At 44.9% G+C, this 26,989-nt stretch overlaps 1 protein-coding gene across 4 annotated transcripts in view; it reads left to right on the top strand.

Moving 5' to 3' along the window:
- IMPDH1 (inosine monophosphate dehydrogenase 1) overlaps positions 1 to 26,989 on the top strand; it is a 357,871-nt gene that overhangs the window by 263,350 nt on the left and 67,532 nt on the right. For 2 of the 4 annotated variants that reach the window (XM_069229367.1, XM_069229370.1), the window contains exons 9-13: positions 6,487 to 6,577; positions 7,458 to 7,574; positions 9,194 to 9,337; positions 17,186 to 17,330; positions 18,525 to 18,668. In XM_069229367.1, coding sequence (XP_069085468.1) covers positions 6,487 to 6,577; positions 7,458 to 7,574; positions 9,194 to 9,337; positions 17,186 to 17,330; positions 18,525 to 18,668 — 641 coding nt within the window. The remainder of the gene's footprint in view (positions 1 to 6,486; positions 6,578 to 7,457; positions 7,575 to 9,193; positions 9,338 to 17,185; positions 17,331 to 18,524; positions 18,669 to 26,989) is intronic. The other 2 variants (XM_069229368.1, XM_069229371.1) reach the window with 1 other exon arrangement.

Genomic DNA, 26,989 nt, shown 5'->3' with positions numbered 1-26,989 from the left:
CCCACCAATGGTTACACAGGAAAGTGGAGTACCTACACCAGGGAGCCCAGGTGCATAAGGGTGAAGTGACGTCAGAATCCTTTGTTGAAATCAGTGGGAGCCTCGTTTGCCCAGCTGCTATTGCGACCGGTGGACCACGTCGCTGGAACCCAAGGGCGGGTTCCTGACAAAAAATACCTGAAAAAGAAGGGCACAGAGTCCAGACCTCTCAGAGATGTCGAGTTGGTGCAGCTAGGGAATGCCTACCTTCTTGAGGAGTTCCTGCAGGTCGGTGATGGAAGGAGTACAGCTGCAGAGTCGAGGTGATGCTGGAAGATCCTTGGAGTCACCCATGAGCTGTCTGTGTCGGTTGCAAGATTGCAGAAGGGTCAGTTGTCAGCAACACCATCAACAAGCATTGGCAAAAGCAGGAAGAAGCTGCAGGGAAGTTTGCAGGGTTTTAGGGACCAGCAAGGTCCAAACAACTCGACCCTTGTAGGGGAGTTCGGATTTGCCCTCAGCAGGCAGAAGAGCCAGGAGGAATCGTTGGAGCCCCCATGAGGACCCACTGGCAGCAGGCACAGGAAGTCGCAGGGAGGCCTCAGCAGCACAAAAAAGAAGGAGCCCCACGCCACAGAAGTTTCAGGGAGGCCACTGTTCTTGGAGTTGCAAGGTGCTGGAGGCCAATGATTCTTATAGTGTGAAGATCTTTGGAAGAAAGAGTCAACAAGACTTGGCAATAGCGACAGATGCGGTGTTCAAGGGTTCCATTCCAGTGGCCACAGCAATGGCCCAGGAGGCCACAGGACCACCACTTGTGAGGTAGGGCCGTTCGATGTCTGTGGAACAGCAAGAGACCCCAGCCAGTTGTTGTCGAGATGCCTGCAGAGGCAGAGGAGTGACTCCTTCACTCAAAGGGAGATTCCATCTTGCTTCCTGATGCACACAGACTCCATGTAACCCCGGAGGATGCACAGTCACGGAGGTTGCAGAATTCTTTCAGGAGCTGGAGTCACGTCACAGTGTAGCAGGGGGAGCCCTCCCAGCTGGATTTGTTTCAGTTCCTAAGGCAGACCAGCAGTGGTTCCGGATGCCAGGTTGCAAGATGTGTCTTGCAGAGCGTTCCTTGTAGAGACTTGGTCGACGAATCTAGGGTCCCACCTGCAGGGGAGCTCTTAAGGAACCCTGAAAGGGGGTTGGACCCTATCTTTGGAGATCCACCCATTAGAGGGGTCAGGGTTGTCACCTTGCTGGCCTAACCAGTCAGATGCTGCCAGTGGCCGCTGCCCATCTTGTTTCCAAGATGGCAGAATCAAGCAGCCACCTGTAAGAGCTATGTGCATCTCCCCAGGGGAGGAGCTTGACGGTGGTAGAGGGGGATCACTCCCCTGCCCTTTATGTAGTTTTGCGCCAGAGCGGGAACCGAGGGTCCCTGTACTGGGGCAAACCAGTTTATACAAGGAGAGCACCAAATGTGCCCTTTAAAGCAGTCTGGTGGTGCTCAGAGGCCACCCCAACTCAGAGACACCTATTCCAAAGGGAGTGGTGGTCACAACTCTTCCTACAGGAAATCCTTTGTTCTGCCTTCCCCTGCTTGAGCTGGGCTCATCAGCTGGATGGCAGAACAGTGTCTAGGGTCTGCAGCAGCATGGGCTGGCATGCAGACCCTGCAATCTCTGATCTGCGGCATCCTGTAAGGAACCCCCAGAGTACATGGTATCATGCAACTAACACTGGAATCTGTGTAGTTGCATGATTCCAACACGTCTGATACCAAACATGAACATGTCTAGGTTTGGGGATGCCATTATGTAGTTGGACATCTTGTGTTGACCAGTGTCCACTATATACCTTAAGATGGCTTGCCTGCACTTGCAAAGCCCAGAAAATGGAGCCTGGGTTTTATAGGGATACCGCTGCTCATGCAGGGTACCCTCACACTCTGGACCATGCACCCTGCCCTTGGGCTTAAGGGCCTACCATAGGGGTGACTTACTGTGTCCAAGTGCAGTGACCGCGATGTAAGGCAAGCCTTCCATCTAGAGTAAAAAATGCATGCACCATTTCATGCATGCTGCAATGGCAGGCCCACAGACACAGCTTGCATGGGCTCTAGTTGGTGGCATAATACATGCTGCAGCCCGTGGGAGATCCCTGGGGTATCAATGCCCTGGATACCTAAGTAATATTTACCAGGGACTTACAGGGCGCCCCCAGTATGCCAATGGTGGTTGAAGGAATCACTTACCAAGTTAATTTTAGGAGAGAGAGCACCAACACTCGATCAATCATTCAGTATTTGTAAAGCGCGGCTACTCACCCATGAGGGTGTCAGGGAGGGCGGAGGGGTCCTCATCCGAAGACCCACATCTTGAGGTTCTTCCTGAAGATGGTGAGTGACTGGCTTTGTCTGAGTGGCAGGGGGAGGTTGTTCCAGCTCTTCGCTGCAGTGTAGGTAAAAGATTGTCCTCCGGCGGTGGTTTTGCGGATGCGAGGGACGGTGACCAGGGCCATCTGGGCGGAGCGGAGGGATCTGGCCAGGATGTGGAAGGAGACGCGCAGTGGTTCAGGTAGGCTGGTCCTGTATTGTGTATGGCCTTGTACGTGTGGATGAGAAGTTTGAAGGGGATTCGCTTCTCGACCGGTAGCCAGTGGAGTGTCCTCTGGTGTTGGGAGATGTGTTCTTGGCGAGGGAGGTCCAGAATGAGTCTGGTGGCGGCGTTCTGGATGAGTTGAAGTTTTTTGATGTTCCTAGTTGAGGTGCCAGCGTAGAGGGCCGACTATCAGGATCCCAGTGTACTACAGTCTAAGCACACTGACACCAAGCAAAACGTGGGGTTAACTATGCCAGAAAGATTCTACTTTCCTACAAATATGTTCACCTGGTTTGTTACCTCATGTTACCTTCATGCCAAGCCCCCCCACACACACTAACTCTTGCGCTCTCTCTACTCCTTTTTTCTAGTCTCCCTTCTCCCCCCTCCCTTCTCCCCCCGCACCTCCCACCCCACTCTAGTCCACCTCTCCATGGTGTTTCGTAAAGAATATGGAGAAATAAGGTGGCTGCCTATTTCAGCTGTCAAAGTTGAAAAAAGTGTTCATAGCTTTGTTTGAGAAACCAATAGCTATGTGATTCTGGGATAGTGTGTGCAGGCCATTAAGTGCTGTAGGAAGTTGGCTCTGTATGTGTTATTTCAAAGTAAGAAATAACATGCACAGAGTCCAAGGGTTCCCCTTAGAGGTAAGATAGTGGCAAAAATAGATAATACTAATGCTCTATTTTGTGGAAGTGTGGTAGAGCAGTAGGCTTATCAAAGGAGTAGTGTTAAGCATTTGTTGTACATACACACAGGCAATAAATGAGGAACACACACTCAGACAATTCCAGCCAATAGGTTTTTGTATAGAAAAATATCTTTTCTTAGTTTATTTTAAGAACCACAGGTTCAAATTCTACATGTAATATCTCATTTGAAAGCTATTGCAGGTAAGTACTTTAGGAACTTTGAATAATCACAACAGCATATATACTTTTTACATAAAACACATATAGCTATTTTAAAAGTGGACACAGTGCAATTTTCACAGTTCCTGGGGGAGGTAAGTTATTGTTAGTTCTTGCAGGTAAGTAAACCACCTACGGGGTTCAAATTGGGGTCCAAGGTAGCCCACTGTTGGGGGTTCAGAGCAACCCCAAAGTTACCACACCAGCAGCTCAGGGCCGGTCAGGTGCAGAGGTCAAAGAGGTGCCCAAAACACATAGGCTTCAATGGAGGTAAGGGGGTGCCCCGGTTCCAGTCTGCCAGCAGGTAAGTACCCGCGTCTTCGGAGGGCAGACCAGGGGGGTTTTGTAGGGACCAGGGGGGGGGGGAGGGGGCACAAGTCAGCACAAAAAGTACACCCTCAGCAGCGTGGGGGCGGCCGGGTGCAGTGTGCAAACACGCATCGGGTTTCCAATAGGTTTCAATGAGAGACCAAGGGGTCTCTTCAGCGTTGCAGGCAGGCAAGGGGGGGGCTCCTCGGGGTAGCCACCACCTGGGCAAGGGAGAGGGCCTCCTGGGGGTCACTCCTGCACTGGAGTTCCGATCCTTCAGGTCCTGGGGGCTGCGGGTGAAGGGTCTTTTCCAGGCATCGGGATTTCAGAGTCAGGCAGTCGCGGTCAGGGGGAGCCTTGGGATTCCCTCTGCAGGCGTCGCTGTGGGGGCTCAGGGGGGACAACTTGGGTTACTCACAGTCTTGGAGTCGCCTGGGGGTCCTCCCTGTAGCGTTGGTTCTCCACCAGTCGAGTCGGGGTCGCCGGGTGCAGTGTTGCAAGTCTCACGCTTCTTGCGGGGATTGCAGGGGTCTTTAAATCTGCTCCTCTGGAAACAAAGTTGCAGTCTTTGTTGAACAGGGCCGCTGTCCTCAGGAGTTTCTTGGTCTTTTGGAAGCAGGGCAGTCCTCTGAGGATTCAGAGGTCGCTGGTCCTGGGGAAAGCGTCGCTGGAGCAGTTTTCTTCTGAAGGAGGGAGACAGGCTGGTAGGGCTGGGGCCAAAGCAGTTGGTGTTGTCTTCTTCTTCTGCAGGGTTTTTCAGCTCAGCAGTCTTCTTCTTCTTTAAGTTGCAGGAATCTAAATTCTTAGGTTCAGGGGAGCCCTTGAATACTAAATTTAAGGGTGTGTTTAGGTCTGGGGGGTTAGTAGCCAATGGCTACTAGCCCTGAGGGTGGGTACACCCTCTTTGTGCCTCCTCCCAAGGGGAGGGGGTCACATTCCTATCCCTATTGGGGGAATCCTCCATCTGCAAGATGGAGGATTTCTAAAAGTTAGTCACTTCATCTCAGGACACCTTAGGGGCTGTCCTGACTGGCCAGTGACTCCTCCTTGTTATTCGCATTATTTCCTCCGGCCTTGCCGCCAAAAGTGGGGCCGTGGCCGGAGGGGGCGGGCAACTCCACTAGCTGGAGTGTCCTGTGGTTCTGGAACAAAGGGGGTGAGCCTTTGAGGCTCACCGCCAGGTGTTACAGCTCCTGCATGGGGGAGGTGATAGCATCTCCACCCAGTGCAGGCTTTGTTACTGGCCACAGAGTGACAAAGGCACTCTCCCCATGGGGCCAGCAACATGTCTCGAGTGTGGCAGGCTGCTAAAACCAGTCAGCCTACACAGGTAGTTGGTTAAGGTTTCAGGGGGCACCTCTAAGGTGCCCTCTGGGGTGTATTTCACAATAAAATGTACACTGGCATCAGTGTGCATTTATTGTGCTGAGAAGTTTGATACCAAACTTCCCAGTTTTCAGTGTAGCCATTATGGTGCTGTGGAGTTCGTGTTTGACAGACTCCCAGACCATATACTCTTATGGCTACCCTGCACTTACAATGTCTAAGATTTTGCTTAGACACTGTAGGGGCACAGTGCTCATGCACTGGTGCCCTCACCTATGGTATAGTGCACACTGCCTTAGGGCTGTAAGGCCTGCTAGAGGGGTGACTTATCTATACTGCATAGGCAGTGTGAGGTTGGCATGGCACCCTGAGGGGAGTGCCATGTCGACTTACTCGTTTTGTCCTCACCAGCACACACAAGCTGGCAAGCAGTGTGTCTGTGCTGAGTGAGGGGTTCCCAGGGTGGCATAAGATATGCTGCAGCCCTTAGAGACCTTCCCTGGCATCAGGGCCCTTGGTACCAGAGGTACCAGTTACAAGGGACTTACCTGGATGCCAGGGTGTGCCAATTGTGGGAACAAAAGTACAGGTTAGGGAAAGAACACTGGTGCTGGGGCCTGGTTAGCAGGCCTCAGCACACTTTCAATTCAAAACATAGCATCAGCAAAGGCAAAAAGTCAGGGGATAACCATGCCAAGGAGGCATTTCCTTACAAGTGCACAGTGTGCTAAGTGGAACTTCCCGATTGATGCTGATGAGGAAGACGTGAGTTCTGAATTATGCCCCAAACTTTGTGAAGTTTTTTTCATAACTGATGTTTTTCAGCTGTATTGTTTTCAGTTCTGTTTGCTCTCATACTTTATACCCAATCTTAGTTTGCTTCTGAGATAGCCTACTAGCAGTTGTTCACTTTTTTTGTAATCTTATTCTGACTGCTTGATATGGACAAACCATTTGATTGGGGCTGAGTGTGTCTCCTCTGTTCTTCAAACTTTATTAAAGCCTAAGTTCTTGTAGAGCTACAAGAGTGTTCCTTTTTTACTGCTTGAGTTATTCTAACTATACTATATGGTCCAGTGTCCCCATTTTTCTTTTTCAAGGTGCTGTAGTAATCGCCTGTGACACTTTTTATCAACGTCCACCATGTTTGTTTGTCTGGTGGCTATCATTAAAGCAGTGGAAGATGCATGTATTTCCTTTTTAGAGATCCACTCTGGGAACAGCTGTTTGAATTAGATACTAAAAAGTTAAATCTTTCACTATTCCCATTCTTAACATTAAGTCGTCGGTCAATAACTCCTCATCTCTACATTGTTAAAGTTGATTTCTTTTTCATTCTAACTTTCATATTTTTGCCATTTTTTCAGGACTCATCTCAGGGAAATTCAGTGTATCAGATTAACATGATCCATTACATCAAACAGAAATACCCTGAGCTACAGGTGGTTGGTGGGAATGGTGAGTGTCTGGGGAACCTACTTGCACCAACAGCCTTTGATGTCATTGTGCGTTTCTTGCATTTACTTTTGGCTTAGAGTAACTTAACTGGCCATTAAAACCATTAATTTGTGTGATAAACCTTGGTTCATTTTGTAACTTACATCTCACTCAAAGATATGAATTAGTCGAACCAAAGATGGGTGTTGGACACAGAATGTGTACGTGTCGGTGTCTGTCTCTGGGTAAGAGTCCGCCAGTCTGTTTTACTTCTCACATGGCCAGGCACCTGGTGGTTAGTGGGGAAACGTCTTTAGGAATTTGTAATGGTACCTGCAGTGCAAGCGGCCTTTGCATAATGCGCTGTTAGGACCGTAAGGTTCTTTCCCACCCTGGTACAAGCTGCTGCAATTGGCCTTTTCCATTAATTAACATTTATATAGAAAGTGTTTGACATGCTTGCAGGTAACGATGATACAGTAGGGCAAGCTAAATGTTAGTGGTATATTTTTGCGTGCTATTATCTTTTTTTAGAAACAAGTGAACAAGCATGTAGAACAGGGGCCACTCTATGAAAGGTACTTCCCAACGATGCTCAATATGCTTCCCTAAACGTGGCCTGCTCTAAAATATCTTGATATTTAAAGTAAAGTACACATTTAATGTTGGTGTTTAATTGAAGGGAGTGGACTGTTGCCTATGCAGATGTATTGTGGTGACTGTAGTGCAGTCAAACTATTGCCTAGAGATGCTGGGGTTGCTTAAATGCACATTTTATTCAGTGCTTTAGATCCAAGCAGTTTTGTTGTTGGGAAGTGCTTTAAAATATTGAAATACTTACCTTACAATATATCCTTAAGAATTTTGTTTTATTTTTATTTTTTTCTCTTTGTATCCACAGTTGTAACTGCGGCTCAGGCCAAAAATCTTATTGATGCTGGTGTGGATGCCCTGCGTGTAGGAATGGGTTGTGGGTCTATTTGCATCACGCAGGAAGGTGAGGACACTCAACTATGTGGTTAAGTTAATTTCTTTCCTATTTATTCTTTACATTGGGGTTCTGGCGCAAGCTTTTAAAAAGAGTATCAAACACCAGCTAACATTTCACCTCTCTAGTTCAATAATTACACTTAACTTGTCTCTTTCTTATGTTTGCTTTAAGTGACTGTCCTGTTTTTAATATTTGTTTGCTCCAGCAACAAGCTGCATGGGATGCCTGTTTTGAGATATCCATTGAAATGTATAGATGCAAATCAAACTTGGACTTTTTTAAATGTGCAGTGTCAATTAAAAATACGATACTTGCTCTGCTGCAATGGTTTGAGGCATTAATTGGCATTTGAGCACCAGGAAAATGTCATAAAATTGATGGCAACCCTGTATCAAACATGTATTAAGCTAGCAAACATTTTTGCATGTGCTTTGCCTACGATTTTCCCATGAAATTTAGGGTACGGTTGTATCTTTCCCACCTGCAGAGCTCAGGTCAGTCCTGAATCTGCAGCAGTTGTATACGTATCTGTGTGATCTGTAACCTTTTTGTAAAATATTCCAATGGTTGCTGAAGTTGTTTTAGTTTGTCATGGCATGCTTTCTGTAAAGTATTTATACCTGTTTCTATGGGGGGTTCTATGGTTGTGTTAAAACCAACTCCCATGATATGAAATGTGGTAAAGAAGGTAGAATTTGAAGTGGCTGCAGAAGGAGTTACAAGGACAGCCTTCCTATGGTTCCCATTTCAAAGGATATTGGCATTGTTATAAAACTCAAGTGGTCAGAAGTGTCACTTTTCATTCAGTCCCGCAAAGTGCCATAATACTTGGGAGTGCAGTACAAGATTAGGCATAGGGTAATTCAGCCATAACATAGAAGACACTTATGGGTTACATTAAATAATTTCTCAAAGGTTGCAAACTAATGTACCATGGTTAACAGAAGATTCAGGAAGCAGTAGTGGGGCATATGGCGTTTTAACCCTCAGAAAAACATCACATTTGAAATTATTGGGGAAGTATTACCTACAGAAAAGTGTCCTCTTCTAAAGGGTTTTTGTAAAAAAAAAAAAAAAAAAAAAGAGGCAGATTGAGGGCAGTCTAATCAAAGTCAAGAGCGCCTGAGATGGGAGTACAACCTGCATGAGAAATATAATCAGACGTTAAGGGAGCTTTCCATAGAAGGTTGCAGGTAATGAGGTATGATGGATGTTTACATACATCTCTAATACTATTACAGTGGAGGAAATGAACACATTGTACTGGAGGTGAGCCAGATGAAGGGATCACGGAATTTATTGTCAGAAGAGACTCAAGACATTTACAAGGTTTTTATGCAGGGCTGCAAATTTATGGAATCATTTTATCACTGTGGGGGAGTAAAGCAATGACTAAATGTAATTTAAAGTTACATGACTGATACTGGATACTAATCCTAAAGTAAGAGTAAAATCAGAAGGCTCCATAGTCAGAAGAGGAAACATCAAGATGTGCCTGTTGAAAATTTCCTGCCATCATCAGTTGGAGAGATTGCCAATGTTTCTATAGTATAGATGTCTGGTATGGTGAAGGAAGCAGGTTTTCTTGTACACCTTTTGATCCCTTGGGCACATAATAATGCAGGTGGTTGTGTTCTTCCTTTCAGTGATGGCATGTGGCAGACCACAGGGGACTGCGGTTTATAAAGTGGCAGAATACGCACGCAGGTTTGGTGTCCCTGTAGTCGCAGATGGTGGAATCCAGACTGTGGGCCATGTAGTAAAAGCTTTAGCCCTTGGTGCATCAACAGGTACATCTAACATTCCCTCATTTTGTGATCCATTAATAGTAAAAACATTTTTGCAGATAGCTAAATAGCAGTAAAGAATAATCCTTAAAAACTTGTAAACTCTACAAAATTTGTTTTGCTTCTCAGAATGCTTTAAGTACGAATAGAGCATTGGAATGTTGGGAGCGCCACTGAAATAAAAGGAGTGTTCTGGGCTTCTAATGGCTGGTAGACGCCCGGAGCTCCAACATTCCAGTGTTTTTGTTCCCAGCTGTTGCAGTGAACAAAGGCCTCACCAAGCCCGAGGGGATTTCAGTCACCAGGGGCTCTTTGAGGCCTTCTTTTATTTATTAGAACATTGCCCCCTCTTGTGGCAGAATGTTCTAATAGTCTCATAGCCCTCCTTAGCTGTGCTGTACCGGCATTAAATGCCTCCCCTTCGGCTCGGACCTTTAACGCTGGAGTGGGCCTTTAGTGGCCATTGTAGCCCACTACGGCGGGCCATATGGCTATATTTATGCTTTAATATTTTCAGTTATACTACTGATCTCTCACAAATGTCAAAATTCCACACAATTTATTAGCTTTACATAAATCATTACCCCAGCATTTTTCATCTAACAAAACAGTCACTTTTTTGTAAAATGAATAGCAGAGTTTCCATCATTAAATGAAAGCTCTTATTTGATTTTTCCTTTGTGGTGGTTTATTTTATGTCCTTTTTATTATTATTTATGTTCCCTTATTGTTTTTTACATAATCTGATGCTGCACACTCTATATTTGGATCAGTGCAGCATATCTTGTAAGCCTCATAATTATGTGCTCCACTTTAATCCAACAAAACCATTACCCACTTTATCATTGATTTTGAAATTGCATATTAACAAAAACCTTGTTGCTGGGTCACGCTCCTATAAAAGAATCATGATGTTATGCTCTTCATGTGAAAGTGTACATACACCCTCATGCTCCCAGCTCCACCACTTTGAACCAGCATTTTTGAAAAAATATCAATAATGACATCAATACACTTCTGCTCCTACTACATATTAAATAATTTTGTACTGTATCACGGACGATAAACATGAGTTCGATGGCATCTGTCGCTGTAGATACACATGTTCTGCATAGCTCGCCATCTGGTGTTGGGTCGGAGTGTTACAAGTTGTTTTTCTTCGAAGAAGTCTTTCGAGTCACGGGACCGAGTGACTCCTCCTTCTGTCTCCATTGCGCATGGGCGTCGACTCCATCTTCGATTGTTTTCTTTCCGACATCGGGTTCGGACGTGTTCCTGTCGCTCCGAGTTTCGGAACGGAAAGTTAGTTAATATCGGAAGATTTTCGCCAGTATTGTTGCGTTCGGGATCGGCGTAGTTAGAGTCAACACCGCATCGAAGATCGACGCGCTCCGGTGCCCTTCGGGGTAGTTTTCGATCCCCCGTCGGGGCCTGGTCGGCCCGACCGCGTGTCGAACAACGTCGATGGACCGAACCCTGTTCTGTTTTTGTCCCAAATGCCACAACAAATACCCGTATACAGACCAACATTTGGTCTGTAACCTGTGCCTGTCGCCTGAGCACAGTGAAGAGACTTGCGAGGCCTGTCGTGCGTTCCGGTCCCGAAAGACACTCCGTGACCGTCGAGCCAGGAGACTTCAGATGGCGTCCACGCCGACAGCGCACCGAGAGTTCGAGGAACAAGAAACCTTTTCGATCCACGAATCGGACTCCGAGGAATTCGACGATCAAAGAACCGTGAGTAAGACGTCGAAAACAACACAGAAGAAAAGTGACAAGGCCCAGGGGACGCCACTGCCACCAGGCCATGGCTCCACCCATAAATTCGGTGACCGACCATCGGCACCGAAAAAGGCCAAAACAGTGCCGAGATCGTCCGACTCCGGTCGAGACACCGGCACGCAGCCTTCTCGGGATCGAGAAAGTGCTGGAGAAAAACAACGACACCGAGATAGCGGTGTAGAAGCGGCTCGACGCCGAGACAGCGGCACCGACGAAGATCGACGCCGAGAGGTTTCGACGCCAAAAAAGAAAAAAGCCACCTCGGAGCCGAAAAGAGATACAGGCAGGGTTTTGGTGCCGAAACAACCCGTAACCGACCCAGGTCCAGGCTCTTATACAGAGGAACAATCACTGTCCTCTCAGATGTGAAAGCATAGGTTTGAGGAAGAGCTGCAATCCACTGAAGTGGACCATACGCAAAAACATATTTTCATACAGCAGGGAAGGGGAAGAATAAGCACCCTTCCCCCTATTAGGAGAAAAAGGAGACTGGAGTTTCAAACAGACCAGGCGCCACAAACAAAAATGGTGAAAAAGGTGACTCCGCCACCCTCTCCTCCACCTGTAATTAACGTCTCACCAGCGCAAACTCCGTCACATTCCCCGGCTCACACCACCATGAGCCAAGGTGACCAGGATCAAGACGCTTGGGACTTATATGACGCCCCGGTGTCGGACAACAGTCCGGAGGCATATCCAACAAAGCCCTCACCACCAGAAGACAGCTCAGCATACTCTCAAGTGGTGGCTAGAGCAGCACAATTCCACAACGTAAACCTCCACTCAGAACAAGTCGAGGATGACTTTTTATTCAACACCCTCTCCTCCACCCACAGCTCCTACCAAAGCCTGCCTATGCTGCCAGGTATGCTTCGGCACGCAAAGGAAATATTCAAGGAGCCGGTCAAAAGTAGGGCAATAACGCCAAGGGTGGAAAAGAAGTATAAGGCACCTCCTACGGACCCTGTTTTCATCACCACACAGCTGCCACCAGATTCCGTCGTAGTAGGAGCAGCTCGGAAAAGAGCCAACTCCCACACATCTGGGGATGCACCACCCCCAGATAAAGAGAGCCGCAAGTTCGATGCAGCTGGGAAAAGAGTCGCAGTAAAAGCTGCAAACCAGTGGCGTATCGCTAACTCTCAAGCACTACTTGCGCGCTATGACAGAGCCCATTGGGATGAGATGCAACACCTCATCGAGCATCTTCCCAAGGAACTACAAAAGAGGGCAAAGCAGGTGGTTGAGGAAGGGCAGAACATATCAAATAACCAGATACGTTCTTCTATGGACGCAGCAGACACAGCTGCAAGAACAATTAATACATCTGTGACCATTAGAAGGCACGCATGGCTAAGAACGTCTGGGTTCAAACCAGAGATACAGCAGGCAGTGCTCAATATGCCATTCAACGAAAAACAACTGTTCAGACCAGAAGTGGACACGGCAATCGAAAAACTTAAAAAAGACACTGATACTGCTAAAGCCATGGGCGCACTCTACTCCCCGCAGAGCAGAGGAACCTACAGCACCTTCCGCAAGACACCCTTTAGAGGGGGGTTTCGGGGTCAGGCCACACAAGCCAGCACCTCGCAGGCAACACCGTCCAGCTACCAGGGACAGTACAGGGGAGGCTTTCGGGGCCAATACAGAGGAGGGCAATTCCCTAGGAATAGAGGAAAATTTCAAAGCCCAAAAACCCCTACAACCAAGCAGTGACTCAGATGTCACTCACCCCCTCCACACAACACCAGTGGGGGGAAGAATAGGTCATCATTACAAAGCATGGGAGGAAATAACTACAGACACTTGGGTCTTAGCAATTATCCAACATGGTTATTGCATAGAATTCCTACAATTCCCTCCAAACATACCACCAAAAGCACAGAATTTATCAAAACAACATTCCGAACTCCTGGAAATAGAAGTTCAAGCACTATTGCAAAAGAATGCAATCGAATTAGTACCAAACACACAAACAAACACAGGAGTCTATTCACTGTACTTCTTAATACCAAAAAAGGACAAAACACTGAGACCAATCCTAGACCTCAGAATACTAAACACCTACATCAGATCAGACCACTTTCACATGGTCACGCTACAAGAAGTGTTACCATTGCTAAAACTACAGGACTACATGACAACCTTAGACCTCAAAGACGCGTATTTCTATATACCAATACATCCGTCGCACAGGAAATACCTACGGTTCGTATTCAAAGGAATACATTACCAATTCAAAGTATTGCCTTTTGGTTTAACAACTGCACCAAGAGTCTTTACAAAATGTCTAGCAGTAGTGGCTGCACACATCAGAAGGCAGCAAATACATGTATTCCCGTATCTAGACGACTGGCTAATCAAAACCAATTCACTAACAAAGTGCTTACAACACACAAATCAAATCATACAAACCCTTTACAAACTAGGGTTCACCGTCAACTTTGCAAAATCCAACATTTTGCCTTGCAAAGTACAACAATACCTGGGAGCCATAATAGACACAACAAAAGGAGTAGCCACTCCAAGTCCACAAAGAATTCAAAATTTCAACAAGATCATACAACGCATGTATCCAACACAAACAATACAAGCAAAGATGATATTACAACTCCTAGGCATGATGTCTTCATGCATAGCCATTGTCCCGAACGCAAGACTACACATGAGGCCCTTACAACAGTGCCTAGCATCACAATGGTCACAAGCACAGGGTCACCTTCTAGATCTGGTGTTAATAGACCGCCAAACTTACCTCTCGCTTCTATGGTGGAACAGTATAAATTTAAACAAAGGGCGGCCATTCCAAGACCCAGTGCCACAATGCATAATAACAACAGATGCTTCCATGACAGGGTGGGGAGCACACCTCGATCAACACAGCATACAAGGACAATGGAACGTACATCAAACAAAACTGCATATAAATCACCTAGAAATGCTAGCAGTTTTTCAAGCATTAAGGGCTTTCCAACCAATTATAACTCACAAATACATTCTTGTCAAAACAGACAACATGACAGCAATGTATTATCTAAACAAACAGGGGGGGACACACTCAACGCAGTTGAGCCTTCTAGCACAGAAGATATGGCGATGGGCAATTCACAACCACATTCGCCTAATAGCGCAGTTTATTCCAGGGATCCAGAATCAACTTGCAGACAATCTCTCTCGAGATCACCAACAGGTCCACGAATGGGAAATTCACCCCCAAATTCTAAACACTTACTTCAGACTCTGGGGAACACCTCAAATAGACTTGTTTGCAACAAGAGAGAACGCAAAATGGCAAAACTTCGCATCCAAATACCCACACAGGCAGTCCCAAGGCAATGCCCTATGGATGAACTGGTCAGGGATATTTGCCTACGCTTTTCCTCCTCTCCCTCTCCTTCCTTATCTGGTAAACAAATTGAGTCAAAACAAACTCAAACTCATTTTAATAGCACCAACTTGGGCAACGCAACCCTGGTACACAACACTGCTAGACCTATCAGTAGTAACCCACATCAAATTGCCCAACAGGCAGGATCTGTTAACACAACACAACCAACAGATCAGACATCCAGATCCAGCATCGCTGAATCTAGCAATCTGGCTCCTGAAATCCTAGAATTCGGACACTTACAACTTACCCAAGAATGTATGGACGTCATAAAGCAAGCCAGAAGGCCGTCCACTAGGCACTGCTATGCAAGTAAATGGAAGAGGTTTGTCTGCTACTGCCATCATAATCAGATCCAACCTTTACACGCAACTCCAAAGGACGTAGTGGGTTACTTGCTTCACTTACAAAAATCTAACCTAGCCTTCTCTTCCATTAAAATACACCTTGCGGCAATATCTGCATACCTGCAGACTACCTATTCAACTTCCCTATATAGGATACCAGTCATTAAAGCATTCATGGAAGGCCTTAAAAAGAATTATACCACCAAGAACACCACCTGTTCCTTCATGGAACTTGAATGTTGTCTTAACAAGACTCATGGGTCCACCTTTTGAACCCATGCACTCTTGCGAAATACAGTTCCTAACCTGGAAGGTTGCATTTCTCATCGCCATTACATCTCTAAGAAGAGTAAGCAAAATTCAGGCGTTTACAATACAAGAACCTTTTATACAACTACACAAAAATAAAGTCGTCCTAAGGACTAATCCTAAATTTTTTCCAAAGGTTATTTCACCGTTCCACCTAAATCAAACAGTGGAACTACCAGTGTTCTTCCCACAGCCAGATTCCGTAGCTGAGAGGGCACTACATACATTAGATGTCAAAAGAGCATTAATGTACTACATTGACAGAACGAAAAACATCAGAAAGACTAAACAACTATTGCATTCCAAAAACCTCATGCAGGAAACCTAATATCAAAACAAGGTATAGCCAGATGGATAGTTAAATGCATCCAAATCTGCTACCTTAAAGCAAAACGACAACTGCCCATTACACCAAGGGCACACTCAACCAGAAAAAAAGGTGCTACCATGGCCTTTCTAGGAAACATCCCAATGCAAGAAATATGTAAGGCAGCCACATGGTCTACGCCACACACGTTCACCAAGCACTACTGTGTAGACGTGTTATCCGCACAGCAAGCCACAGTAGGTCAAGCCGTGTTAAGAACATTATTTCAAACCACTTCCATTCCTACAGGCTGAGCCACCGCTTTTGGGGAGATAACTGCTTACTAGTCTATGCAGAACATGTGTATCTACAGCGACAGATGCCATCGAACTGAAAATGTCACTTACCCAGTGTACATCTGTTCATGGCATCAGTCGCTGGAGATTCACATGTGCCCACCCACCTCCCCGGGAGCCTGTAGCAGTTTGGAAGTTAGCTTCAATTTTGTACATTTGTATATATATTATTTTAACCTTAAATAGGTACATACTTAGTCACTCCATTGCATGGGCACTATTACTACAACACAACTCCTACCTCACCCTCTGCGGGGAAAACAATCGAAGATGGAGTCGACGCCCATGCGCAATGGAGACAGAAGGAGGAGTCACTCGGTCCCGTGACTCGAAAGACTTCTTCGAAGAAAAACAACTTGTAACACTCCGACCCAACACCAGATGGCGAGCTATGCAGAACATGTGAATCTCCAGCGACTGATGCCACGAACAGATGTACACTGGGTAAGTGACATTTTCAATATTTTGCAATCTAGAATCTGTAGATCATTGTTTGGACTTGTGGCTAAGGGACTAATTTGCAGAATTTTAGCTGAATTTTTATAATCATGGACATGAACAAGTTATACACCGTTAACCAAAAATGACCTTTACAAAGTTTAACCTACATTTGAGTATCTAATAAAATCCCATGAGTTTGTTTGTTTTACAGTTCGAATTTTGCCTGTATGAATTTAAGAATTAATTTTATCATTTGCAATCATCATAAATGATATTTCTTGACTAGATATGATTAAGTGTAGTTTTCCTCATGATGTGTTTGATATAAAACTCTGATTCCAAATGCTTTGCGATTACTTCTGTTTATCATTTCAATGTAGTTAGCTATCTAGTCTCGTCTTCGACAACAGGAGCTGGGAGTTTTGAGATGGCAGACATTTCTTGGCATCCGTCCTTGGGACTTTGTCCTGGATTGTCATAACAAAGTTTAATTTAATTACAAAAATTAAAAGGCATGCAACACAATTATTCTTTTATGAGTCCTTAAGGTTCAAGGCATATTCATGACACATTTTTAATAGTAGGGCCACTTGTGCAGTTCATCTCCTTTTGTATGTAGAAGCATGAGTCATTACGTTTTGAAAAGTGGCAACCTCATTTCGCAGAAGATGCAAACTATAAAGGCAAATTACTTTGGGAATAGAGTGCAAGTGAAAGGAATACACTGTTGAAGGAAGGTGTGCTCAGTAACCTTTAAAAATACTTGGCCAATAAAATTCTTAAATCAGTGAAGTAGAGTTTACGTGTTTGTTTTGGAGGGAGCACTGAACCCTGTATATAGAATGTTAAAGAGTGTGTTTTGGCAGCTGAACTATTCTAATGTGTTTGATTTCTCTCTCCTTGCCATCTTCAAACAAGTAATGATGGGTTCATTACTAGCAGCCACAACCGAGGCCCCTGGAGAGTATTTCTTTTCTGATGGAGTAAGACTAAAAAAATATAGAGGTATGGGGTCCCTAGATGCCATGGAAAAGAGTACCAGCAGCCAAAAGCGATACTTCAGGTGAGGTGTAGACCACTTTATTCTGATGTTTGGGGGGCTTCATCGCTTACTCCATGATGCTGTCAAGCAGTAAGAGAGAGATGCTTAATCAGCTAGGCAAGAGTGCCCGAGCACCTGAGCTGTCCAACTGGTGTTTAAAAATTCAACTTGTAATAGGTTTCCCTTTTTCTACTAGGTCACTGCAAACCATGCTTTAGAATAGAAATCTATTAATTATATCGTGTGTCAACACTACACCCGGCAAATCCAGTGTGATTTAAACTAGGTGTAGAGTTAAGTGACACCTAGCACATCAAAATCCCACCGGCCAAATTATTGGTTCCCAGGCTGAAAGGTTGTCGCTAAAATGACTCCTATTTTCAGACATCCTGGATACCTGCTTATGAAGCAAAATTCCCTTTTCCTAGAGTGTCTCCATCTTTTCTTGACTGTGTGTTCTTTATGTCAATGTTACTCACTGTGTAATGACAGGCATAATCTCTGTTGCAGGGAGGTTCTGTATGAGAAAGGTACCACAGCTGCTGCATACAGGCCTCTTTCATGCATCTTCCTAGTTCACAGCTCCTAACAGTCTTCTTGGGGGTTGCAGTGTGCGTTTTGGTGAGAAGAATTGGTCTGGCAGTTGTAGCATACTCTTGTGCTAAAATGACCTCTCTGAATTGTTCTAATTCTTGCATTTAAGGTATTGGTTTTGACAGGGTGGGGTTTTTTATCCGAAAATATGAAGTGGGTAATGATGAGGACTGATAATTATTTTCTGTAACCTCCTCATGACTCTGCCTTTTACAGGCAGGTGCTTTTCAAAGGTGAATATGTAATGATAAAATTGTAGTACATATAGCTGACTTGCCCCAATGATATCAAAGTGGGGAAACTCGCAGTGATGCAAAATTAGAACGGTCATCTAACCTTTAAATGTATGCCCCCATTCTACAAATACTGCCCAGGTCTAAAAACTGTATATTCGTAAATGGGGGCATGGTCAGGAGGCAAGCTTATGAAATAATTTGGTGAACACTGCTTACGGTAGATAAAGAATCATTGTTCGATCAAATGATTTAATGGCCTAGTTTAGGAAAATACAATAAATACATTTTAAAGAATTGTTATTCATTTAAACATCTTGAAATGTGATTTCCACCGCTGTGCTGAGTTATTTTTATTCTAACCATGTTTGTTCTCTTTTCTGTGCAGTGAGGGAGATAAGGTCAGAGTAGCACAAGGTGTCTCTGGATCCATTCAAGACAAGGGGTCAATACACAAGTTTGCTCCTTACCTGATAGCAGGTATTCAACATGGCTGTCAAGACATTGGGGCCAAGAGCCTCTCCATTTTACGGTAAGTGGCTAGCATTCTCTGCATTTCTCTTTGGAACCTTTGTAATGTATTTCTATTAAGCAACATCAGGCCTTGAAAAATCATAAAAATGTTATTGGAGCTGCAGGTCGATTAGCTTGAACAATCTTCTCGACCTAACTGTAATGTACTTGACCCTGAAACGAGTCTGTGATCCTAGGTAAGTATTGTATTTTGCAGTTGCCTTTTTCTTCATTCTCACATATGAGTGCACCTTCAAATATGAGAGTTCAGCATTTCTGCTGCAAAAAAAACAACCCTCTTTTGTTTGATTAAATACACTAAACGTTTGCTCCATGTATAATAAATCTAGCCCACATATAGGGTACACATGATACATTCATGACTTGCCTCTTAGTTTACTAGTAGTTTTGCCATTAGGACAGGAGTGTTTCCTAGTTTCTTTAAGCACTCACTTTTAATAAATACATTACTAAAGCATGATGTTGTAGCACACCGTCATTTACAGACAGTAAATTTCCAAGAAATGTCCAGAAACCTTCCCACTAACTTGCAGCTTTACTGATAAAACTATACAGTGTATTAACAATAATCTGTAAAAATTGGGCTTCAGAAAACATTTATCATTTGCACATCACCAAGTAAAGTGTTCTGACTTTCTATTTCATCCTATTAAAATATTTTTTTCATCACACAGAAGTACAAAAAATGGTCTTTCACAGCTACTGAAATATATTTTGAAATGTTTGTAAAGTTGACTTAGTTATATAAATGTTGTACGTTAGGAAAAACCTGATACCAAGAGCCTTTCATTTCAGATAAGTCAGACAGTTCACCTTACAAAGTTCTGGATCTCTGCAGTCACAAGGCAAAGTATTTGCATTGCAAGAAGACAAACTGACTTTTAACCTCTGTCTCTGAACACAGAGCAAATGTGACGAGAATAAGATTTAACGGTGAACACCTCTTCTTTGTCCACTCGCCAGAAGGGTTGAGTGGAATCTAAAAATAGCTCAACCTCATCAAATAAAACCTGCCATAGCGAGTGGTCGAGTAGATTTTTCTAGCCCTGTAACATCCTCAAAATACTTTTGGTTTGCACATACACACCAAATAATGTTCTTTAGGTGGCTTGGATGAATCTGTTTTATATACTCTTGTACTGCAGAAAGCCACTTCTGCAAATATCAGTGCACTGGTGCAGAGCTGAAAATCTGTGTGGGCAGTAGCTTGTGTATGTGACTCTGAGAGCAGCACTTCCTACTTAGACAGTGGTTGTTTCCATATTTTTGACATGTTTGGGCACTATCTATAACATAGGGTGTTTCAGACTGACCACAATACATACATAGAAATGGAATCCAGACCCACAAGGTGCCTCTTTCCTCATGTGTCTGTATTCAACCTATACCCATTAGTTAATTGAGACTGTTGGGCAGAGATTGTGTATTATTTCAGTGATGCCCAGAGCTCTTGAATAGTGATCTGTCTGGGGTTTGGTAGGTGTTATTTTTCATAATGATTTTTCGTATGGTTCCTTTCCAACCCCGTTCTAAAACTTTATTTTGTTTATGCCTTTAATTCTGAAAGTCACCAATTTTTTCGGATCTACATGCTCAGGAAGAAGCTGTATTTTTAGCATTGCGCATTGGTCACCTGCACTGTTTTTTTTTTTTTTTTTGTTTTTGTTTTTTTTCCTCCAAACCTTCAACCTATCCTACCTAGTCCTCCTTTGTCACACAACCATTCACCAGAGAAAGACATTTTTTAGCCTTCTAAAGAGACATGCACCTTAATGGTTTTAGAAATGTTTTTCATCTTAGTGGTAGCTTAACCTTTACCAGAAACCTGACTACAGACTGCATGAGTTATCGTGTAAGCTTGGGCTGTCACCTGTCTACAGGAGTGCTTACGTGGCTTAAATTGCAGGTTTACTTGAGTACTCTTCCTGGGCTAGACTACCATTTAATCCACTGCTGTTTTATCAGCTTTGTTCAACTGAGGGAAGATTTCAGTGACCACACCCCAGTGTTGTTCATGTTTAATCCTTAGATTGGTCATGTGAAACCTAAATGCTATCACTTGCCCTCATATTACTCAAAACCAGTTCAAGGCAGAAAGTGAGTCTTCCCCAGGATCGCAGAGTTGTGTGTGTATATATCTTGCATCATGATGATTTGTGATGGCCTCATTTAGTACAGGGTTTATAATGCCAGACGTGTACGACCTAGATCTAGAACTTTAGATTTCCCTAAGCATCTCTTGTTCTTCAACACCATTCCAGTTTTCAGTCATATTTTCAAGCATGTGTTTCTATAATATATTAATGAAAGACCCCATTGGCATCTCATTTTTCCAAGTTGCCCATGTATCCATCATCATTATTAGAAGATGCTAGGAGCTCTTCCATTTCTAGTAAAGTGCTGCCTACTTTTGAGCAATGTGGTGAAGTATGCACCTTTTTGTGCATTTGTACTGCCTGCTCTGTTCTAACTTGATTTCCTGCTCTGTTCTAACTTGGTTCACTGCTCCTATTCTTCAGAAGCTTAAGTGGTGGATATAGGAGTGTTCCCAGATATCCGATTTTCTCTGGGCACACAAACCGATACTGTCACATGTACTTTTCTAGACAATAATTAACTGGTGATGAATGAGACATTCAACCTTTCTTTTGATGATCCCACTTTCCCTGCCTCCTCCGGTAACGCATGACACATTGAAAGACAGCCCTCCTCAACTAGTTTCTAAGCCTGCCTTTGACCTGTTACACATCACCCCTCCCCCATGTGTCTAAGTATCTAATGCCCATGACCTCTACAAATTACATGGAGAGCCCCCTGTAACAGGACCATGCTGCACTTGTAAGTTGCAGTGCAAAGTAAATCCCTCTACTGCACATCTGCTTGACGTCTGTGTGCTGTATGTATGCCCACTAATAAACTAAATTAATAAAATGAGGAAGAGAAGGAAAATGTCCAGGTAGGATGCACTGAGAGGAGGTGCTTAGATAAGGTGGGAAGTGGGTTCTCTTGTGTGGTGGGGCTGGAGCGACTTGTGTGTTCTAGGTGAGGGTGTGGAGTGTCCTTGGATATGCGGTATCTGTGTTATAGTGGTGAGGGTTAGGCAGAGAAATGGAAAGGTGGGGTAGGACTCAAGGGAGTTTTAGAAAAAGGTGAGGGCCACAATAGTTGCAGCTTGTTTCAGAAAGTATGAGCAGGCTGCACTGTTGAATATTATTCCCCAATACGGGCAGCAGAAGACTGCAATGAACCTTTTGCAGTGAGTCCTTTTAACACTTGCTCAGAGTTCCCAAGCTTACCTCTAGTACTCCAGAGGAGAGTCAGATGGAGACAGTATATTTCTTTCATTCATCTTCTTATGTGTTAATAGATTTTATTGTTACAAGGACAGGGTAGTCAACCTTACAGCTACTTTAGGAAGATGGTTTAGACTTCTAAATTTTTATCGCTACACACTTAATAGGTTATCACGACGAATACTGTGATGATGCACAGTCGCCAGCGGCAAGGGCATTTTCCAGACATGTTCCCTTCGATGCAGTCTGTAAAGCATTAAAAGCTTGATTAGCCCTGGTTAAATTCAGAAACATATTGTTTGGAAATTGTTTTCAGGGTTCTGATTTCCTTCACCTTAAGTGGCCAGGGTATGCCCAGACGTGGGTCGCTGGCTCACTATGCCCCACTGGATTCAAGCTAGCCTGGCTGTGAGGGGTGATATCCCAAAACTGGTCCCAGAGTGCTTGTTTCCGGTCCAGGGAGGGCCTGGCCTGGCAGTTCAGGCTGGGCTGTTCCCGTAGGGAACAGGGTCAAGACTGATTTGCCTATGGCTGGATCCAAACTGGGATTTCATGGTGAGCAAGAGAACAATGGATTTAACTCAGATCTGTGACTAGGGGCGAGTGTCTGAAAAGTTTCAGCACTCAGTCCATCATCTTCTTGTGTTGCTATGTCTGCCCTAAGTGGCCAAAGTATGCCCAGCAGTAGGTTCCATGCTCTCTGTGCCACTGGATTCAAGCTAGCCTGGCTGATGAGGGGTGATACCCTGAAACCAGTCCTAGGATGCTGGTTTCCGGTCCAGGGAGGACCTGAATGGCAGTTGGTCTTGACCGTTCCCATGGATTTGCATATGGCTGGGTCCAAACTGAGGTGGCATGGTGAGCAAAAGAACAATTAATGTAACCCAGATCTGTGACTGGAGGTGAGTGTCTGAAAAGTTTCATCACTCCATCAATCATCTTAGGTTCGATTTCCTCCACCAGCATTAGTCTTTAACAGTTTTACTTGCACAGAAATATTTATCAGCTGGCAATCTCAGTACATTGATATCGTAGGATATATAATATGTATTGTATTGTTTGTGCTTTTTTCTTCTTAGTCATTGAGTGAATCACCTTTAAATTCCTCCTGTTGAGAGGCTTCTTGGGTACAAAAGTGGTGTTCAGGGCTCATTTTTGTCACTTTGTAAATTTCTTTACATGACATGAATGCTGCAGCATTCCTTTAAGTTATATTTCATGGATTATTAACCTACTCTGGCTGGCTATGCAGCTGGCTCTGTCTATTTCAGCTCTCTGAAGTCTCTTCTCTGGCCAAGAGGCAGTCACCACAATATTTATCATGACGATTCACATTATCACTGTACTTACTACATTTATTGCAATTAAGAAGAGAGTAACTGCTCCATTTATCAGGGTTTCACAACTAGGTTTCAGATGTTTATGGGCCAAAGACCACGTTCCTGCTTAGCATCTCATTTTCTTTATAGATGCTAGTAAGAAAAAGATAACTTGAAAAATGTCTGTTGTGTGTCTGATTACAGACATCCTACTTGCAGCAAGGATGGTCAGCTTACGGCCAAATCTTGATAATAGTCATGCACCGGCAGTCACAAAGAGTCTGTTTCTGTTCTTTCGTATGCATATGCCCTCTCCAGGGCAAGCAGTGTTTCTTTGAACGTCCCTTGCTTTACTTTGTGGAATGGAATCCAGGCCTCTTTCCTCTTGCTAGAGGAGCTCTTCTGCATGATGGTATCTTCATTAGTGTAGTTGTAGTGTTATTATTTGGCGAGAGTAGTTTCTAAAATTAGGTGGTATGTACATTGTCTCTGGAGAAGTGAAGAGTATGCCGGAGAAGACACAATTGCAATTATGTGAGCCTCTTGTCTGGATTTAAGACTATTATTTAGTGTTATGAGCTGGAGGGCATGGTAGACATCTTGCCGGTGGCCTTTGGTCCATAGATATCAAAGGGTGAGTCATTGCCTTGTGTATTGCTAGGGTAGGATGATTCGGCTTGAAGATGCCTTTGACATTACATTGTTTCTCAACAGTATTTTAGTTCTTGACCATAAGTGTAGGTGGCAGGAGTGCATAACTGACCTCCATACTTAACTCATTGAAAGGAAATATGTTGAGGCGCTTCTTTTTGGTTACCCTTCTGTAGGAGATCTTAAAAGGGGATGAGTTACTTGGTTGACATTGCACTTTCCTAGTGTAGGAAGATGTGCTGTGTGTGGTGGACACCCATGGTATTGGCACCTTATACCAGGTCCAGGCAAATCTTACTAGTGAATGAAGACAGTGTCTAGGAAGCCAGGGTTCTCTAGAAGTAGCTGTGAACATGCAGTGAAGACTTATCTAGTAGGAGTGTAATGCACTTGCAATACCACACTAGTCACACAGCAACTTATCACACCTGAAAGGAACCACACAGTGTTGCCAAAATAAAGGTACTTTATTATGGTACACTAAACTAGATTACTTATAGGCAGTCCCCCAACTGGAGGTAAGTACACACTATATTCATGTACATATATATGTTCGATGGCATGTGTAGCTGCAGATGCACATGCTGTGCATATATCGCCATCTAGTGTTGGGCTCGGAGTGTTACAAGTTGTTTTTCTTCGAAGAAGCTCTTCTCGAGTCACAGGATCGAGTGACCTCTCCTCTGGGTGATAGTGCGTATGGGCATCGACTCCTTTCTTAGATTGTTTTCTTTCCGCCGTCTGGTTCGAACATGTTCCCTCTTGCTCCGGTACTTTTGGTTCGGTACTATCTGAACTTCCCTATCTTTATCTTACCATCGGTATAGTTTCGATTGCGGTTTCCCACTACACTTGATCCGATTGTAGTGTCGGGATCGATTAAACACCCTTTTGGGCGCCCGCTTCATGCCTACTGCGTCATAGGCTCATGGATCAGACTCCATTCCGATTCTGTCCTCTGTGCCACGCCAAGTTCCCCTACACTGACCTTCATTGAGTGTGTAACCTCTGCCTTTCTCCAGACCACCGAGAAGAAAGCTGTGAGGCGTGTCGGTCTTTTCAATCAAAGAAGACATTACGAGATCAGAGAGCAAGGCGGTTGCAGATGGTGTCAAAATGCAGAGAGCCCACGTCCGACATCCTTGGTGAAGAACAGGCTCAGATGGCAGTCTCCCTTCGAGATTCAGACTCTGACCGAGATTCAGAGGAGGACAGCCAGTCACTCCCTGCGGCGCAGTACGTGAGTGCACCAGCCCCACCCAACAAACTAAAAGACCACACAAGGCCTTGGGGACACCACTATTTGTTAGCCATAGTTACACCCGAAAACATGAACTCGTCCCCCGACACTCTGGTTGGGCGCCGAACAAGGCCAAAACTCACCCCCAGCAACAGACTGTCTCGTCTGTTTCGGCGTTGACCAATCGGAACCAAAACATCCACGCTACTCTTCGGAGCCGAGACATCGAAGCCCATCTTCAGAACCGAAAATACTTTTCCCATCTACTAAAACTGTTTTTTCGGCCAGTACAAAGCATACTGCCACCAAACTTTCAGAACATTCTCTAAAAGGCAGAAAACATGCTTCATCTTCAGAACAAGAGGGGGGATGAGTTGGACATTAGACCCATTCTTGAGGTTATGGACCAGAAACAAAGGAGGATTTAAATCCTGAAAGAGACTGGAAAGATTATTGCCTCTCCTCCTTCAATGACAAAGAGGAAATTAGCATTCCAGGAGAGTTTGGATGTCAGGCATTTATCGGCGAAAATATTTAAGCATAAGGAAAACCCAAAGATTATTCTGCTTTCTCCTCCACATTCGCCTTATCTCTCCTCTTCTCCACCACCTCCTACTCCACCACCACCAACTTCACCCACATAATCTCATGCTTCTTCACATGGGGACTGTAAGGAAATGCCTCCTTGGCATGGTTACCCCCTACCTTTTTGCCTTTGCTGATGCTAAGTTATGATTTGAAAGTGTGCTGGGACCCTGCTAACCAGGCCCCAGCACCAGTGTTCTTTCCCTAAACTGTACCTTTGTCTCCACAATTGGCACAACTCTGGCACTCAGGTAAGTCCCTTGTAACTGGTACCCCTGGTACAAAGGGCACTGATGCCAGGGAAGGTCTCTAAGGGCTGCAGCATGTCTTATGCCACCCTGGGGACCCCTCGCTCAGCACATGCTCACAGCTTGTGTGTGCTGGTGGGGAGAAAATGACTAAGTCAACATGGCACTCCCCTCAGAGTGCCCTGCCATCCTCACACTGCCTGTGGCTTAGGTAAGTCACCCATCTAGCAGGCCTTACAGCCATAAGGCAGAGTGCACTATACCACAGGTGAGGGCATATGTGCATTAGCACTATGCCCCTACAGTGTCTAAGCAAAACCTTAGACATTGTAAGTGCAGGGTAGCCATAATAGTATATGGTCTTGGAGTTTGTCAAACACGAACTCCACAGTTCCATAATGGCTACACTGAAAACTGGGAAGTTTGGTATCAAACTTCTCTGCACAATAAATGCACACTGATGCCAGTGTGCAATTTATTGTAACATACACCCAGAGGGCATCTTAGATATGCCCCCTGAATACCTACCCGACTTCTAGTGTAGGCTGACCAGTTTCTGCCAGCCTGCCACACACCAGACATGTTGCTGGCCACATGGGGAAGAGTGCCTTTGTCACTCTGTGGCCAGGAACAACGCCTGTACTGGGTGGAGGTGCTTCTCGCCTCCGCCTGCAGGAACTGTAACACCTGGCGGTGAGCCTCAAAGGCTCACCCCTTTTGTTACAGCGCCCCAGGGCATCCCAGCTAGTGGAGATGCCCGCCCCTCCGGCCACCTCCCCCACTTTTGGCGGCAAGGCTGAAGGAGATAATGAGAAAAACAAGGAGGAGTCACCCACCAGTCAGGACAGCTCCTAAGGTGCCCTGAGCTGAGTTGACCCCTGCCTTGAGAAATCCTCCATCTTGAGTTTGGAGGATTCCCCCAATAAGATTAGGGATGTCCCCCCCCCCCCCCCCCCCCCCAGGGAGGAGGCACAAAGAGGTGT

The sequence above is a fragment of the Pleurodeles waltl genome, chromosome 4_1 (genome assembly GCF_031143425.1).
Source record: "Pleurodeles waltl isolate 20211129_DDA chromosome 4_1, aPleWal1.hap1.20221129, whole genome shotgun sequence".
Lineage (NCBI taxonomy): Eukaryota > Metazoa > Chordata > Amphibia > Caudata > Salamandridae > Pleurodeles > Pleurodeles waltl.
This window is presented reverse-complemented; position numbering and strand designations above follow the sequence as displayed.